This window comes from Anabrus simplex, chromosome 5 (genome assembly GCF_040414725.1).
Source record: "Anabrus simplex isolate iqAnaSimp1 chromosome 5, ASM4041472v1, whole genome shotgun sequence".
NCBI lineage: Eukaryota > Metazoa > Arthropoda > Insecta > Orthoptera > Tettigoniidae > Anabrus > Anabrus simplex.
The window spans coordinates 30,676,967-30,697,052 of NC_090269.1; the positions used below are offsets into that span (position 1 = coordinate 30,676,967).

The 20,086-nt window shown below is 38.1% G+C and overlaps 1 protein-coding gene across 1 annotated transcript in view; it reads left to right on the forward strand.

Annotated features, from left to right (window-relative positions):
• Positions 1 to 14,514, forward strand: part of LOC136874290 (sperm microtubule inner protein 8) — a 43,869-nt gene extending 29,355 nt beyond the window's left edge. The window contains exon 3 of the mRNA XM_067147929.2: positions 13,979 to 14,514. Within this exon, the coding sequence (XP_067004030.2) occupies positions 13,979 to 14,129 (151 nt within the window). The 3' untranslated portion in view covers positions 14,130 to 14,514. The remainder of the gene's footprint in view (positions 1 to 13,978) is intronic.
• The last annotated feature ends 5,572 nt before the right edge of the window (positions 14,515 to 20,086 follow it).

Sequence of the window (20,086 nt, forward strand, 5' to 3'; positions counted from 1 at the left end):
CGTGTTGTCGTCATCATCATTTCATCCTCATCACGACTCGCAGGTGGCCTACGGGAGTCAAATCAAAAGATCTGCATCTGGCGAGTCGAACATGTCCTCGGATACTTCCGGCACTAAAAGCTATACGCTATTTCATTTCACCAGAGTAAATTACATTGTAATGCGGATAACATTTAGGGCCAGTCAAAGATTCTTTGACTCACCAATTCCTTATTTTTGACACAAAAGGAAGATGGATATTTTAATAAGCATGTGTGAGATAGACTGCCTCCACTTATACGCTTTACTTTCGAACCCAGACGATGCTACTCTCTAATGGCAGATTCGCTTACCACGTTCAACATAAGCACGGCCGACTGGATCCCTCGCTGCGCTCTGGGTAGCAGGAGACATCGAGTAATTCTACCCCCTTGCGGGAGAGGAAGTAACTATAAACGGGATCAGTGAAAGTTGATCCCGGTTTACGGTATACTCCGCCGGCTAGGGGAAGTGTTGCAAGCTTGGCTGCGCCTGCGTATTGCTTCCTTCAGGCTACAGGCAAGGGCTCACTTCACATGAGCACGAGCGTTGTTCCCCGGGAGAACGGCGCTAGGTGTTCGACAGATCTCGTCCTGATTTTCACAAAACACAAATTCATATCGTACTCAAAACAACGAAAAGGCACCAGGATAATTGTACTGTACATAAATAATATTCCTTACAGTTCCAAGCTACGTGCTGGAGCCCGGTAGCACGTACTGACCGGCCGCCACTGTTCCAACCTCTTTTTAGTTCCCCTTAAGTGGAGTTTCCAAAAAACAAATCACCTATGTTTCTTTACCTTTACAGGAGATTCCAAATAGCTATTTTTACGTCTGTAACATTTTACGTTTCTGAGATATACTGTAGTAATAATCTTTCAAAAAATTCACCCCAATTTGTCGTTCCCGTTTAACCCCCATTAATTGGATTTTCCGAAAACAAAACAATACGTGTTTCTTTGTTTTTAAGTGAGATCTCAAATACCAATTTTCAGGTGTGTAATATCTTCAGTTTCTGAGATATTAGTATCTTCATTAAAGGCATTTAACCGCTTCTTCACCCTTTTTCACCCCTCCTATTGGAATTTTCCAAAAACAAAAAAATACGTGTTTCTTTATTTTTAAAGGAGATTCTAAATACCAATTTTTACATCTGAAAACATTTAAAGTTTTGAGATATAGATACACTCATTTTAAAAATTCACTCCCCTTTTCACCCCCCCCACCCCATGAATTGGATTTTCCAAAAAAAAATACCTGTTTGTTTATTTTTAGAGAAGATCCCAAATACAAATTTTCAGGTCTGTAATATCTTCAGTTTCTGAGATATAAGTATCCTGATTAAAGGCATTCAACCTCTTTTTTACCATTTTCACCCATCCTATTGGTTTTTACAAAAACAAAAATACGTGTTTCTTTATTTTTAAAGGAGATTCTAAATACCAATTTTTATATCTGTAAACATTTATAGTTTGGAGATATAGATACATTCATTTTAAAAATTCACTCCCCTTTTCACCCCCCTCCCATTAATTGGATTTTGCAAAAACAAAAAATACGTGTTCCTTTACTTTTAACGGAGATCCTAAATACAAATTTTCAGGTCTGTAACGTCTTCAGTTTCTGTGATATAAGTATCCACATTAAATGCATTCAACCCGTTCTCCACCCTTTTTCACCCCTCCTACTGAGATTTTCTGTAAACAAAAAAATACGTGTTTCTTTATTTTTAGAAGAGAATCTAAATACCAATTTTTAGATATGTAAACTTTTAAGGTTTTGAGATATAGATACACTCATTTCAAAAATTCACCCCCCTTTTCACCCCTTAGCGACGGAATATCCAAAAATCCTCCCTTAGCGAGCACCTACATTGTAATATACATGTGTCCTTAAAATTTCATTTCTTTATGTCTAGTAGTTTTGGCTCGGCGATGATGAGTCATTCAGTTAGTCAGTCAGTCAGAACAAGTTACTTTATATATAGAGAGATTTAAGATAAGGTCCTCAAAACATGTGTATGGTGTATGAGGTGGTAAAAACGAATTAATGAAACAACTCTAAGAATTGACAAGGCCGACTTTTAATTATCAAAAGTATATTTATTGGAGTAGAGATTGTAGTCAATATGGACCATTATAAAAATCAAACCACAATAGTTAATGAACTTAAGTACAAGTGTAGTCGAAAGAAGGTGAAGTTGCAAGAAAAAGCTACTAGACCTAAAAAAGGCTACAAAAGGACCTATAAGCCAGGACCCACAATTTTCTGGCCTACAATGAACAAGAATGAACAAATATTATGTTGGGCTTCGTCTTCGGACACTCGAGAAATAAAAGGACATTTCCTCAACTTCCGAGCCCTAGAGATAAGAGTTGTTCCTTCATAAAGGGTTAACAGACAAATGTATAGTATTCACTTGATATTTTTGCATTGAGTAGATATTGATTGAGACAAGAGCAAACATGACTTGGTTTGACCCTTGTTTGTTCTTTCCCAATACTTGAGATCCTTTTTTTTTTTCCTTTTGTATTTGTCCTATGCTCCTGATCTTGTACCACTTATGCTTCTGTGTCCTTTGCCTGTATTTATCGAGCTTTTTTTATTGTACACTTCTTTCATCAAGGCTGAAGATCTGTCTAGATACCTGCCATCCTGATGCAGCTGGGGAGCAGAAACAAGCTTGTTGGGGACTGAGAAGAAATGGATGTAAAGAGTAGCGGTCATTGGGGGCATTTTCTTTTGCTAGGGGCTTTACGTCGCACCGACACAGATAGGTCTTATGGCGACGATGGGGCATTTTTTATAGATAACAAAAGTACCGTGGTTCTGGGAGATATAGTAGGGGGTAGACAACAAAATAAAAGAAAATAGCTACAGTATAGTAAGTTTTTGATGTTCTCTGAGTACATTTCAACAGAGAAGTAAAGGTAGTTTACCAACGTAACTGAGGTAATAGTAGTTTCTTGAGATTTTGATTCACTACTATACAATAAACTTCCACCAAGGCAGTATTATTGGACTTTTATGTTTTCTTATATATATCAATGATATGTGTACAGAAGTGGAATCAGAGATAACACATTTTGCAGGTGATGTTTTTCTGTACAGAGTAATAAATAAGTAAAAAATTAAACATGTATTACAATTAAACAGACGTATGGCATGATTATACAATAAAAGACTTAGTATTTGGCTACACACTAAGAAAGTAACAGATACTAGAAAGAAATACGCAGACACATTGACCTTTTCATTGCCGAGTTTTGATGACCAGGCGAACCTTCTGGGCTAGGTTTTTTTAAAGGAAGAAGCACTTTTACTGATAAATCTTTACTGATAATATAATATATATAATTATAATAAAATGAATGCATATTGACTCCTTAGTCCCCATGGCAGAATACAGGGTCAAGGGATGGGGTGAGATGATATTTTACAGCACGCTTGTATGGGATGCCTTTCTTGATGCCAACCTCAGCTGAGAAGATAATGAAGACGAAATGAATGATGGTGAATGAAACTGGGTAAAGAAGTAGAACAAATAGGCTGTGACTTATGTATTGGAACTGTCCCGACAGTTGCGTGGGAGTGAAAAAGGGGAAACCACAGTAAACCATTCTCAGGACAGCTGACTGTGGGGTTCAAACCCAGTCGCCTCCCGAATGCAGAGCTTGGCTCCATAGCCGTAGCATGTCACGGCCAAGGGCGCCCATACATGGGGGCAAGGTGGGGCCGCGGCCCCCCTCTAGCTCTCAGAGAAAGGCAAAAATCTAGTGTAGTCACGTGTGTTCCTTTCAAGAAACTGAATTAAAAGTCAGTATTACGTAAAAGCTGTAGTACCGTCCACCACCAACAGGCAGGGGATACCGTAGGTTATTCTAACGCAGAATACAAATCGCCATTTATCTTCCGAAATATTAAAATTACTAAGTACCCCCAGGTCTGGGCCCAGCTCTAGAAACTGCCATATGGGCGCCCACGGTCACGGCTACTCCACTCATTGATACTATTACTGAAATATAATAAAAAGTTCTTGATCCAAGGACTGGTATTATCAAAATGATTAATATTTGAAAGTTAAAATTAAGTTAAATTAAATTAGAATTAAAATTAAAAATCAATCAAAAGCGCTTATGTTGACAATTGAGCTGTAGTGAGAATTGATGGTAGAATGAGTTCTAGGTTCAGGGTACTTACAGGGGTTAGACAAGGCTGTAATCTTTCACCTTTGTTGTTCGTAGAATACGTGGATCATCTGTTGAAAGGTATAAAGTGGTAGGGAGGGATTCAGTTAGGTGGAAATGTAGTAAGAAGTCTGGCCTATGCTGACGACTTGGTCTTAATGGCCAAAATTGTGCCGAAAGCCTGCAGTCTAATATCTTGGAACTTGAAAATAGGTGCAGTGAGTATGATATGAAAATTAGCCTTTCAAAGACTAAACTGATGTCAGTAGGTAAGAAATCCAAGCGAAATGAATGTTAGATTGGTGAAACAAAGCTGGAACAGGTAGATAATTTCAAGTATTTAGGACGTGTGTTCTCCCAGGATGGTAATGTAGTAAGTGAGATTGAATTAAGGTGTCGTAAAGCTAATGCAGTGAGCTCGCAGTTGTGATCAACAGTATTCTGTAAGAAGGAAGTCAGCTCTCAGACGAAACTATCTTTGCATCGGTCTGTTTTCAGACCAACTTTGCTTTACGGAAGCGAAAGCTGGGTGGACTCAGAATATCTTATTCATAAGTTATAAGTAACAGATATGAAAGTGTGAGAATGATTGATGGTACAAACAGGTGGGAACAATGGCAGGGGGTACTCTGAATGAGGAGATAAAGGCTAAGTTAGGAATGAACTCATCAAACACTCAAACACATTTCCTCATCATTCCACTCGTCATTGCATTTTCATCATACTTCTCACACACTTGCCGATGAGCGTCAGCTGGTTTAATGTTTTATGCATTCAAGAAATGAATCACGGACAGTATCTCTCAGTCAGCAGGCTGATCTATTGTCGTGAGTATTTTAAACATTAACTAGAAGTTGGCCACACTATGAGAATGTCTCCAATATTGCATGTGACATGTCAACTGATGAAGGAAGCCATTGCATGCTCTGAGAATATACGAACATGGTGCATTACTAAAAAAACACACTTCATATAATGTAGTCAGTCAGGTTAGGTGCGTGCTGCTACAATATGTGACAGTACTGTCTGGCCCAGGGTCAGGCTACCAATACTAAGCCTGTCAAACTAAGTGTGAAACAATGCTACGGGCAGAGGAGTTTTCCCATAGGAGGTTTGATGAAGCCTTAGTGTAGAAAATGAAATACAAATCCATCAGAGACTGAATCATGGCAGTATAACCATTCCATCTAGTATGGAGGAAATGCTGTACTACAGCTAGATCATGGGCTGAGAGATGGCAACCCGATCATCTGACATCCTTCAGGTTAACTAACCGTCAGAAGAACATTAATTTGCCTGCTTTCAAGTCTTGCAAAAGGAATAGCCATATGGATTATAATGATGACAACCATGGTGCTAGAAATGAAACTGAATGGAACAGAAAGATTATTATTATTATTATTATTATTATTATTATTATTATTATTATTATTATTATTATTATTATTATTATTATTATTATTAAGTGTGCTTCATGGAATATCCATGGTATTACAAACAAGGATGATCAGCTAGACAACTTCCTCTCAAAGAAAGACATTCCTATAGCAGTCATTTCTGAAACAAAATAAAAACTTCAGGTCAAAATATACTCTTAATTTTACCTGCAGTTTTAATCTGGTGTACAGAAAGGAGTCATGCTTATTTATTTATACCCCAAGTGAAAGCAAACCTGATCACAATTATGAATTCTACAGTGACTTGCAGAAGAGAATCAACAAAATCAACAAAACAGATCATTATCATTTTCATTTCCCCTTGTCCAGCTCCTGCCAGGTTAGGGTGTTGATGGTACTTCTCCACCTTTGCCTCTCCTTCCACCACTACTCTTCAGTAATTGTATTCGAGTCCAGTCTTCCTTTTCTAATACTTGTTATTGACAGAACCTATCCATCTTGTTCTGGGCTTCCTTCTGGCCCTCTTTCCCTCTATCTTGACCTCCAACACTTGTTTTGGTATCCTTCCCTCATCTATCCTCATAACATGTTCAAACCATCTCAATTTATTCTTCTCCATCCTATCACTCAGTTTTTCTACCACTATTTCTTTTCTGACCTCAACAATTCTTACTCTATCTCTCCTTGTCTTCCGTACCATACTCCTCAGGAACTTCATCCCACTAGCCTGTATTTTACTGTCATCTCTTGCTGTCAACGTCCAATAATATAGGGGTATAGTACATCCTGTACATCATCCCTTAACATTTCATAGGAACTTCTCTGTTCCACACCAAGTTTCTTTCATTCTGGTAGAACATATTTCCCACTTGTACACTTCTGCTGATCTCCTTATCCAACCTTGCAACAGATATGGTATGGTTATTACGAAACTTTAATGCCAGTGTAGAAAATGTAAAAATTAATAATAGAACCAACATTAATAATTATGAATACAATTTTTCAGCACAAAAAACATTCACAAGTACACATAGTCAGCTAGAAATCAAAAGTCAATAAATTATTGATTACACCATTTGTAATGGAAAGTTGGCAGAATTAGTCTTGGATACAAGAGTCTTTTGGGGTTCTAAATAGTTGTACCAATCTGTATGAGGCCAAGATAGTACAGGAAAAAGAAACTGAACTCCTTAGAGAGGGGAATAATTTTATAAAGTAAGAGACTCCAGCATAAAAATGTTTGTACCAGCAGAGACGTTATAAACTGAGTCAGTACCTACCTTTAAGTGATAATGTCAAATAAGAAGGGTCTAATATTACAACTAAAGTAGAAGTTTGATTTAATGCAGTTGTCGTGAGACATGCTTACCCTGCATTATAGGTTAACCGTGGTAAATGGAAAATTAACTATAAGGTGACAGAATATTGGGAAAAAATAGTAGGCTACAACAATACACAATTTTATGAAAGATGTTGTACTTAAAATACACACATTCAACATTCCATTCTTCACACGATTGATTATGTTCGATTTATTGTTCACAAAGTACGAGCTTTTCTTTTTTTCTGACATCACAACACCTGCAACATACTCAAAACTTAGCTGGGTGATTGTCTGACAAATGATATAAACCAACATGGTCACTTGTAAGCACGGGTCCAGGCAAACAAGTTTAAGTTCTTGAAGGGGATGGAACTTTCCCCTGCATATCCAAAGGCTCGGCCAATTGTTGACGTCTCATTATTTCTGTGAATAGACTGGCATGCAGTTCCTGAAATTCTACCCAGTCATCCCTTCAAGTTCCATTTAGCTCAGAGTCAGTATTAATAACAGTTACAGACATAATGCAGATTGTTACTGCATTTAAAAAAAATTGATGATTTTTTTGGAGACATACTTTGTATCACATTCAATCTGAATCTGTTGTAAATCAGACTGCATTTAACCGGGCTTCCACTGTATTTTAAAACAGGTTGCCGTTGAAAGTGTAGGTGTGAAGAAATGGCAAAGTAAAAAGTGTTTAATAATATGGAAAGAAGAAATCCAAAATGTGATCGCTAACAAAAGGGATATGTACATTTTTTCTTAACTGGATAAAGGAAAAAAAGAGATTATCACCAGTAGAGAGAAACAGAAAAATGAGAAGTTCATAGAGAACATAAAGGAAGCTGAGAACAATATAATCTCATACTCAGAAACAGAAGTAACAAGACTGCATCTATAGACTTTTAGAATACTAAAAAAAAGAGTGAAGTAAAAGAGGGTGTAACCCTGCCATCCTGGGCCCAATGTGTGGGAAGCCAGGCTCTGTCTGTCACAAGCCAGAACAAAGTGGGGAGTGATAGAAGAGTAACATCTCTTTAAAAAACCTTGGTCCAGCTTGCCCGGCTGGTAGTATCTTGTGAGGGTCCCTACCGGGGTTACGGTGAAGATAGTCAACGGTTTGGAAGGCGGAAGACGACAACAAAGTCCCAACGGCGGATAAAGCGGATGAACAATCTTCATTTAGCAGCGTCTGTTCTTCAGTGAAGCGGCTGTGAAAGGCGTCTGACTCCAGAGGAGCGGCCTATTATTGAGCTCCAGGGCTTACAATCTTGGTTCTACTACCGGGAAGGAGTTTTCCAACCCATACTGGTTTGAACAACCAAGCATCATGGAATGTCATCACAAAAAGGACACTACCCCAGGTAGTACCTTGTTGAGGGAATCTACCGCTCCTAAGAGCGCAATCAGGCCTGTGGATTCTGGGTAGCCTCAACCAAGATGCTATGAGGACATTACTACACGTACAAAATTCAAGACAAAACAGAAATACTACTTTGGGACGCTAAATGTCAATCCACTACTGAAAGTGGGAAAACACAAAGAATTGATGATTATGATGGACAAACACAACATAACCATTTTAGCAATCCAAGAAACAAAATACTTAGATGAAGACATAATGGACATTGAGGGGTATAGGATTTATAAAGGCAAAAGGGCTATGAAAATAGGAAAGAACATGCTTTTACTTGGCACAGCTTTTGTTGTTCATAAGAAGGTTGTCAGTTCAATCGTGGACTTATTCAACCCCTCTGAGAGACTTTCCATTCTAACTCTCAGCTGCGGTAACAAAGGATACACACTGATCAATGTGCATGCACCGATCAATGAGGACAACAGACGTAATCCTGAGAAAGTCGAACAGTTTTGGGACCTTCTTGAAGAACAATTGGAGAAAATACCATCTAAGAATATTAAGATCTTATTAGACGACTTTAACGCTCAGCTGGGGATAGATCCACAGTTCAGATCAACAATTAGAAACTATTCTACTCACAAAATGACTAATAGAAATGGTATAAGACTTGTCAATCTGTGTCGTACCTTCAATCTTCAGATAATGTCAACATTCTACAAACACAAGCCAAGCTAACAAAAAACTTGGCGATCACCAGGCAATGTGTGTGGAGAGAAACAGATTGATCATGTAGCAATATCAAGGAGAGCGATTAAGGAAATAATGAATGTTAAAGTGCAGAGAGGTGCCCAGTTTGATTCAGATCATTACCTCTCCAAGATCAAAATTAACCTCATTCCTCTCAATAAGGTCCTGAAACCAGGAAACAGAATTTATAAATACGATCTTGGGAAGTTAAAAATCAATCAAAATGTCTTAGAACAATACCACCAGCAACTGACATTTGAATCTCATGAATGGACGAACATCGCCTCCAAGATCCAACAAGCAGCTAATACTGCAATCCTAACAGCTAAGAGGAGAAAGCATAGGTGGTGGAATGAGGTCTGTGATGAAGTGCTGACCCAAAGAACAAATGCCTGGAAAAAGTGGAACTCGACCCGAAGATCTGAAGATTTTGATGTGTTCCGTGAAGCTCGAAAAGAAGCAGCCAGAACTTTCCGAAGAGCCAAGCGACTATATGAGAAACAGCAATTAGAACAGATCGATCAGGATTTCCGGAAAATCAATTCCAGGGACTTCTATCAAACATTCAAGACTAATTTGAGAGGGTACCAAGCCCCCAGCCTTTGTTTTAGAGACGAAAATGGAAAGCTGGGCTTGACCAACAAAGAAAACTATACGATCATATCTCGGTACTTTGAAAACCTTCTTAATTGTGATGAACCAAAAGAAAGATTCCCTGTGTGCGACCCGATACACAAACTACCCACCTCAACCCCTCCTTGTAAAGAGGAGATTAAACAGATTATAAACAGCTTAAAGAATAATAAGGCAACTGGTGAAGACTGGAAACAAATATAGAAATGGCTGTGGAAGTAAGGAGAAATTGAATGAACTTACTAGAAAATTGCATCTAGCAAAGAAGGCAGCTAAGGATAACATGATGGCAAGCATAATTGCAGTAATACAAATGTTATTGAAAATGGAAGGGTATGTATAGGTATTTTAAGGCAGAAACAGGTTCCAAGAAGGACATTCCAGGAATAATTAATGAACAAGGGGAGTGTGTATGTGAGGATCTTCAAAAGGCAGAAGTATTCAGTCAGCAGTATGTAAAGATTGTTGGTTTCAAGGATAATGTCCAGATAGAGGAGGAGACTAAGGCTAAAGAAGTATTAAAATTTACATATGATAACAATGACATTTACAATAAGATACAAAAGTTGAAAACTAGAAAAGTGGCTGGAATTGATAAGATTTCTGGGGATATACTAAAGACAATGGGTTGGGATATAGTACCATATCTGAAGTACTTATTTGATTATTTTTTGGTCGGAGGAGCTATACCATATGAATGGAGAGTTGATATAGTAACCCCTGTGTATAAAGGAAAGGGTGATAGACATAAAGCTGAAAATTACACAGTAAGTTTGACACGCATTGTATGTAAGCTTTGGGAAGGCATTCTTTCTGATTATATTAGACGTGTTTGTGAAATTAATAACTGGTTCGATAGAAGGCAGTTCGGTTTTAGGAAAGGTTATTCCACTGAAGCTCAACTTGTAGGATTCCAGTAAGATATAGCAGATATCTTGGATTTAGGAGGTCAAATGGACTGTATCGTGATTGACCTGTCTAAAGCATTTGATAGGGTGGATCATGGGAGACTACTGGCAAAAATGAGTGCAATTGGACTAGACAAAAGAGTGACTGAATGGGTTGCTATATTTCTAGAAAATAGATCTCAGATAATTAGAGTAGGTGACCCTGTAATAATTAAGAGGGGAATTCCTCAAGGCAGTATTATCGGACCTTTATGTTTTCTTATATATATAAATGATATGAGTAAAGAAGTGGAATCAGAGGTAAGGCTTTTTGCGGATGATGTTATTCTCTATAGAGTAATAAATAAGTTACAAGATTGTGAGCAACTGCAACTGCAACGTGACCTAACAATGTTGTGAGATGGACAGCAGGCAATGTTATGTTGATAAACGGGGTTAAAAGTCAGGTTGTGAGTTTCACAAATAGGAAAAGTTCTCTCAGTTTTAATTACTGCGTTTATGGGGTAAAAGTTCCTTATGGGAATCATTGTAAAGTACCTAGGTATTAATATAAGGAAAGATCTTCATTCGGATAATTATATAAATGGGATTGTTCATATCTCTGCACATGGATATGAGGGCATTTAGGGGTTGTAGTAAGGATGTAAAGGAGAGCTCATATAAGTCTCTGGTAAGATCCCAACTAGAGTATGGTTCCGGTGTATGGCACCCTCACCAGGATTACTTGATTCAGGAATTGGAAAATATCCAAAGAAAAGCAGCTCTATTTGTTCTGGGTGATTTTCGAAAAAAAGGGTAGCGTTACAAAAATTTTGCGAAGTTTAGGCTGGGAAGATTGAGAGAAAGGAGACGAACCGCTAGACTAAGTGGTATGTTCCGAACTGTCAGTGGAGAGATGGCGTGGAATAACATTAGTAGACTAATAAGTTTGAGTGGTGTCTTTAAAAGTAGGAAAGATCACAATATGAAGATAAAGTTGGAATTCAAGTGGACAAACTGGGGCAAATATTCATTTATAGGAAGGGGAGTCAGGGATAGGAATAACTTACCAAGGGAGATGTTCGATAAATTTCCAATTTCTTTGAAATCATTTAGGAAAAGGCTAGGAAAACAACAGGTAGGGAATCTGCCACCTGGGCGACTGCCCTAAATGCAGTTCAGGATTGATTGATTGATTGATTGATTGATTGATTGATTGATTGATTGATTCGATAGTGGCAGGACTACTGAAGCTGGCAAATGATGAAACTCTAGATGTACTAGTCAAGCTTTTTGAAGATATCTGGAGAATTGGGATGATACCAACTGAATGGCTGTCGGCACTAATCCACCCTATGCACACGAAAGGTGATACAAAGAATGTCAACAACTATAGGGGCATCTCATTAGTATCTGTTCCATATAAGATTTTCTCCAAAGCAGTTCAGAACAGAATAGGTCACCTTGACCAACAGATTGGGGAATATCAGGCTGGCTTCAGAAAAAGCCATTCGTGCCCAGAACTGATATTTAACCTGAAGAGCATCATCAGGTACAAGAAGACAGGGGGACACAGCTCCGTGGTTGTTTTTGTTGACTTTCAGAAAGCATATGACTCCACTGAACACGAGTCATTAATGAATATTTTGGAAGAGTTTGGAGTGGACGATACATCAAGCAATTTGATCAAACAAACTCTAACCAACACAGTGTCGAAAGTAAAATTTATGGGTGAGATCTCAGAACCGTTTACAATCAGAACGGGTGTCAGACAGGGAGATGGACTATCCCACTCCTCTTCAACTGTGTTTTGGAAAAAGTCATTCGAGAGTGGAAGAAGTTGTTAGACCAAGAAGAAACAAAGGAAGATCAGTGCTGAAAAGGTAGGACTGCAGATTTCTATTCCGAAGGCAAAATATATGACGGACATCTGTGATGGACCTGAATGGATGATCAATAATCTTGGAAAAATCGGTCGTGTGAAGAATTTCAGATATCTTGGTGAAGTCGTCCAGCAGAATGGATTAGAAGAGGAAGCAATTAATGTCAGGATGAGGAAGTTAGACCAGGCATACCAAATGACAAAGAATGTCTATAATAAAAATTCTAAGAGTATAGGGGCCAAGTTCCAACACTATAACACAGTTGTAAAACCTGAAGGATTATATGCGTCTGAAACTTTGACTTTAAGTAGTAAAGGCCAAGCTGACCGGCTGGAGAAAAGAGAGCGCAGGATATTAAGAAAAATCCTAGGTAATATGTGGGTTGATGTACAGTAGCGAATGAGACCAAATGAGGATTTGTACAGCAAGACAGAACCTCTCACAGCGTCAATTAAGAAGAGACGGCTATTATTTTATGGTCATCTCTTGAGGATGACTGATGATCGACTAATAAAAAGAACATGGAATTTTATTCAATATAAGGCAACAAGGCCGAGATGGTTCCAGGAATGCGAAAACGATCTGAGGCAGATTGGTATTTCAAACCAAGAAATTCATGACAGGAACACATTCAGAAGATTGGTGAACAACTATAAATGTTTCCAAAAGGCAATAACTTCCAGAAGACGGAAAAGGACCTTTGTCTGAAGAGCATAAACAGGCACTCGTCGCTGGGCTCAGAAGATACTGGCAGGAAGTCAAAGCCGGAACAAGAACAAGACCTAGACACTGAAATGAATTTGGTTGTTACCAGGCAGTCCATAGAGGCTCAACTCGATGTATTTAAAAAAAGAGGGTGTACAAATAAATTCAATCCTTCTCAAATCATGGCTCATATACTTTCAGAATCTTTCGACAGGTACTCATTAAGAATCATTCTTTGCAAACATATGCCTCCTGTGGGTGGGAGCAGTAGAATACATCTATGTTATTCCTTGTCTTGTCGTAAGAGGTGACTGAAAGGGGCCCTAGGGGTTTCCATCTTTGTATGCAACTGTGGGGCCCTTGCTGGCATTGCTTCCACTTACTTGTGCCATATTCCTCACTTTTATCTTTCCTATCTAACCTCTCTTAGCCAATACTTGTTCTTTTCCAAATGGATAGTATTAGTTTTATGAGGCCTAATGAGTCCTTCACTTTTACACACACTTCCCTTTCTTTGGCGATATCTTCATTTTTTAAAGGTTTGTATCTCTATCTTTTTCTTTTCTGATTAGTGTTAAAATAGGATGGTTGCCAAGTTGTACTGCATCTTAAAACAGGAATACCACCAATACTCCAATCATCTATAACTTGGAATAAAACAGATCTCTTGATGAAGGTATTGACATATTTGTTAAAATGATATAGATTTAAATTAAACAATAAACATAATGCTCATTGTGAAAGTACCGGTACTGGGTGTAATGTAAACAAAATATACTTAGAAAAGGAAATAGAAAATATAAAACAGTATGATACATATTTTTTTTGTTTTTAGAAAATTCCAGTTCATGAATTATTACATTCGTTACTTGAAGCCTGAAATTACGGCTTCTTGGCGGAAGAAGCTGAAGCCTGGTGTGAGACTAGATGAGAAAGGTCAATGTCCAATTCCTGCAGACTATCATCGCCGATATAGAGAATTCTAATTTGAACAAATGCGTTCTTATTCGACTATAATAGTATATGTTTGCAAAAAAATGACAAATATTTCTCTGATTAACTTATATACTTGAGAAGAACCATTTACTTCATAGAATCTAAATTAAGAAATTACACCCAAGCATTCACCACCAATCTTAATACTTGTGAGATGAGGAAGAAACTATCGTTAGGATTTTCTAGTTCTAGATGAAAGATTTACGTTAGATTTTTATTGTTTTTTTTTTGTAAAATATAATTGTTTAATTTTTATAATTTACTTTACATTAACAAAATAAACCATCAAAGACCTGATTTCATCATTATTTAACAAGAAGAAGTATGTTTTTGTACAGGTATATTATTGTGTTATATATGTTACTAGCTCGTATACCTGTGCTTTGCTATGAAATTCTACATTGCATACAGAATTCTAGATGAAGTCATGTACATATTGCGAATAAAATTGTATTAAATTGCATAACATAGGTATTTTAGACAACTTCTCCTAAACTACCTTTTCATACAGTGTGAATAATTATTTATAGCCTAGAGCGTAGTGCTTGATTCCCTGACTTTACATACCAATTTTCATTAAAATATGTTCACCAATTTGCTTGTGGCTCGGCAATGATAATGGACTTACCAACAAAAATTGAAATTTGTAAATATCTCTGTTATCATAGCCGATACAGTAAAAATGTTGAAGACATAAATGATCAGAAGTTTAATTCGATATAACTTTGGTTATGTATTATTCACGGGACCACTAATAACATAAATATTTGAGAATTAAATTTCAGGCCTTCTCCTAAACTACCATTTCACTCAGTGCGAATAATATTATTCATAGCCAAGATTGTACTGCCTCATCTCCCGACTTTACATACCGATTTTCATTAAATTCTCTTCAGCTGTTTTCTCGTGATGCATGTGCAGATAGACAGATATGACGGAAAATTAAAAGTGCGTTTCCTTGTTACTGTGGACCTGACCTACAGTATATAAAAATACCGTTCTTTTTAAATTGTGAGCAATGTACAGATAAAACTCTTAGTTTATATATAAAGATAATTAGTTTCTTCGATGGAATGGAAAGCTTTAAAGTTACACGTATATTTCACAAGCTTCCTCTTAAACAAATCGAAGGTAATAATAAAATGCCACTAATACTTGTCGTGATAAGCTAAGGACTCAATGGAACAAGCATATTAAAATAAATAATGTTTAGGATAGTAAACATTTCTGAAGCATCTCAGGTTAGGCAGCATTTTGTTGCTGCTGTTGAGGATGATGATGATATCTATGTATATATAGCTATTCAAAGAGATTTACTAAGGCAGAAATAGTAGAGGCAAACAGGTACTGATATTTTCCTATGAAGCCTCTGTCCAGGACCTCAAGGTTCAGAGATCTCTTAATAGTTAGGCAGTAGTATAAATATTTCAATGCTGTTTGCACATAAAACTACCTATTTCGGTTACATCTCAGAAATGACTAATGCAGCCTGACACAACTGATCATAAAAGTCAAGATAGAACAGACATGCAGACATGGAGAGAAAAGATTATCCTAGGCATGGAAAATCTGTTTGTGGTTCAACGTCCATCATACAACTCTGATATGGCCAACACAAACTATGAAAAATTACTGTATGTTGGTTGCTAATTTTGTGCAAGAAGAAGAGGAAGAAGAAGCAAAAGGTTTCTACATACACACGTCAGGATAGCTGACAACCAAAATGCAGAAAAAATAGTAGTAATTTTAATTTTAGTAAAAATAAATTCACGTTCTTGTCCGGGGGTGAAGCAGTTCTTTTCAGGCACAGCTCCCAATGGACGTGAGCTGCGTGTACCAATTTAGTCACATGCCAGCCCTCCTGCCATGCTCAACTCCCTGGCAGAACCAGAAATTGAACCCGGGCCATCGAGAATGGCAGCTACTAGAGCTAACAGTTACGCTATGGAGGCGGACATAATTTTAGTAAAACCATTCATATTTGTTTTGGGTTTTTGATTGCTAATGACAATACAATTTCTTGTGAGTTTAATTTGTAGCACTTTTGGACATAGAGTTGTACTTCAATCCGTTCCTCTTCTTGACTTACACTCCTGTTTCACTTGGTTTGCTAATGCCAAAATTTAAACCACTTTTGATTTGAATCAGGCATATTATCAGATACCCCTTACTGAAGAATCCAAGCACCTCACTGCTTTTTCTACTGATTGGAACCTCTATGAATTTGAGCACATCCCATACGTCTTATCGACGGGTGCTGCGGACCTTACTCGGCTGCTATAAATAGATAATGTTTTGTCAGACATTATATTCAAATTTGAATATAATTATTTGGACGATTTAGTTATTTTCAGTGAAACCTTTGAAGAGCACCTTGTTCATCTGAATGAAGTCCTTGAAAGACTCCGTAAAGCAGGGCTAAACCTTAAGGCTAGTAAAGGTACTTTCGCACAGCCCCAGATGTCCTTCTTAGGGCATATTGTGTCTGAGAAAGGTGTCTCTATTGACCCATCTTGTACTGCAACTAAAGATGACAAGGCTGTAGCTAGGTTCATTGGTATGGACAATTTCTGTAAATTCATCCCCAATTTTGCTGAAAGAGCACCCCCATTAAACGCCTGGAGGAGAAAAGATGCTAAATTTGAGTGGGGTGATGCCCAACTTGAAGCTTTCTATGACATGAAATCTGCTTTGTGTAACGCTCCTGTGCTGGCTATGCCAGATTTTTCTAAACATTTCATTCTCCAAACCGATGCCTCATCTACAGGTATATCTGGTGTTCTCCTTCAGGAATGTGAAGGGGGATGTCGTCCAATTTCTTATGCTTCCCGTAGTCTCAATCCTGCTGAACGTAACTATTCGATCTATGAATTAGAAGCTTTGCTCTCTAGAAAGATTTAGAATGAATCAGGCACTGAGTTGGGTACTGGCCAAACCAAGAAGGACCGGTCGTCTTGCGCGTTGGGCAGTACGCATCTCAGCTTTTCAATTTGAAGCTCGTCACATTCGTGGCACCGGAAACATTGTCGCTGAGAGTCTCAGTAGGATGTGCTACCCTGGCAGTCCTGATCCTCAATCAGAACCTGCAAATCCCTCTCCTGAACAAGTTTCGGCCTTTGTTAATGCAGTTCTCATTAATTCCCCTTTCCTTTTCAAAGATGTTGCTAAAAATCAAGAAGAGGATCCTGAATTAAAGGCTATTATTGACAGGATTAAGTCCGGTGAACATGTCAAACCTTATGTCCTTAAGAATGGTGTTATGTGTTGTTCTGCTCGTGGTCGCAGAGACCAGCTAATTTGGTTCCTGCTCTTTTTAAATATTTCCATGAATCCCCTGTCGATGCACATCTCGGTGTGTTCAAAACTAGGGAGAAAATCCGTCAACATTTCATTTTGAAATCCATGGATGGTCAAATCTTGCAAAACTTGTAATATTAGTATACATGCTCCTAATACTTGCCTATCTCTGATGTCATCTGAGCAAGCTTCTCGCCCCATGGAGAGATTTTCATCGATTACATTGGTCCTTTTCTGCGATCACGGACTGGCCATCTTTTCATACATGTGTGTTGATGCGTTCTCGCGTTTTACGTGGCTGTTCCCAACTCATATGGCTAATGCTAATACTACAATTTCTTGCTTGAAACAGATCTTTGCTTCAATTTGACCCTGTCAATTTTTGGTGAGTGACAACGCCTGAGCGTTTACCTTTGTACAATTCCACAATTTCTGTTTTGATTTGTCAGTTTCTCATGAAACTACTACTTCTTATTACCCAAGGCCTAATTATGCTGAAAGAGTCAATCGAAATCTTAGATCTGCTCTTATTGCCTACCATTTTGCTGACCACACTAAGTGGGAATCATCACTTAATTGGTTATCATTTGCTTTCAACGCTGCCGTTCATGTAAGTCATAAGCAAACTCCTGCTTCATTGATGCTAGCGTTCACCCCCAATTCTCCACTTTCTAATCTGTGGTCCATTAACGATCTTCTACCTGATGTCGCAAACCCAGAAACGATCTGTGCTGCTTGGCACCATGCACGTAAAAATTTGAAAGTTTACTATGCTAAAGTTCAACGTAACTATAATCACGGGCGAAGACCGCACAATCTATCTGTTGGTGACCAGGTTTATGTAAAGACTCATACTACAAGCAGTGCTGCGGACCATGTCATTAGTAAGTTGGTCCCCAGATTTCGAGGTCCCTGCACAATTTTGAAATGTTTAACCCCTGTGTCATTATTAGTCAGCGATCCTGACAAGAAGAGGATCAGTCGGGTCCATTTGTCTCAGATAATGATCCCCTAGTTATGAGATTATACTTTAGAAACCATTTAGATACCTTAAAGAAACTTAGTTATAAGCAAATTTTGGGGTAAAAATTCGACCGCACACATTGGCAATTTTATAGGTTAATTAGGAATTATTTTAGTTGTAAGGATGGTCGTTTGGGACCATGTTAGGTATAATTTAGTATAAAGTATTTTAAGTAAGGTTAAGATCCTCATTCATTTTCATAACTAGGGATCCCTTGCAAAATTTTCGGGCATTAAGGTAAACTTCAGTAAACTTTCCTTATTTTCTTTGGTTCCTTATATTTGGTAAATTATTAAACATGCTTGCACTGGTGGGGAGGTTGGATATCCCAACAATATTTGGTGAGAGGTTATCTTCCTCGCATGGAATTTTAACATTTCCACTTATTTAGTAATAAGTTTGGCACGAAAAACAGAAAACCCACCCTTCAGCCTACGTTTCTTTAAAGACTCTTCTGGATAGCCGATCTATGGCTTTTCCTGTATAACTTCCTTTTCTGCTGCGGACTGATCTCTCTTCCACTGATCACAATAACCTATTCCATCCAGGGAACCTGCCGTGCCTGTTGGAAGGGGCACTATGAATTCCTGACCAGTTTGCATCCAACCTGGGAGTGCATTGACCCAAAGTTCCTGGTGGTGGCAGTTGCTCAGTACTGCGCCCTGCTTTACTACTTGTTCACTGTGAGTTCACTACTTGAGTGAGATAAATGAAGCTTCATTGGAGACCCTGGTGGGACTGAAAATTGATACTGTGTTGGCAGGCAGCTGATGTCAGCACTCCTATGGACAGCAATACCTGTGGTCGAGCTTAAGAAATTCTGCTTCAAATAGATATTCCTGATGAGAATCGCATCAAGATGTGGGTGCTATGTGTTGGAATCATTGTGTCAACACAGATTTCAGACTTCCAGTTAAAACCTCCATTTAATTTAACTTGTTTTTAATTTAATAATTGAGCAGAGCTCGAGATTAAGTGGTGGAGGATGTCACCAGTGGAGAGAAGTTTATAACGTGGATATGATCATTCTTGTCTTACGGTAAAATTTTGTAAAATCGCCATTGCAAAAACTAAGACATTTCCAAAGAAGTCAATGAAATATTTGTGGCTTTCTTTTGTGAATTTATGTAAAAAAATTGAAATTTTCAGGCCTCGTCAGAAATACATTTATCGTATTTATTTAATCATTATGATTCCATTCAGGTATTGGAGATATCCTGTAGTGTGCTTGTTGTAACCTGCAATCTGTTAAACAACCTTTTGTATCACCCTGTATTTGCGTGGAGGCTTTGATAACGAAATCGCTCCGTTTCGCAATCGAAACCTCTAGAATGTTATACCCATATGCCCATATAAGGGAAAATTGTTTTAATTGGTCGGAATAATGACCATTTTCATTGGCGAAAATTTTGGGTCGAATCGTGCTAAGCTTCCCTGATTGGCGTTTTGTGTGCTTCTCAAGTTCCGGCCTTTGGCTCCTCGGTAGGAGCAGGGCTCTTGTCCGCGTCCTTGGTTTTCGTACGTCCTCACAGTCGAACGCACTTCATGTGTGGTCCTGTCAGCGGCTCCAGTCATCTCAGGGTAAGCATGTTTCCTTTTCTTTAATTTTAAATTATCGTGTAAATT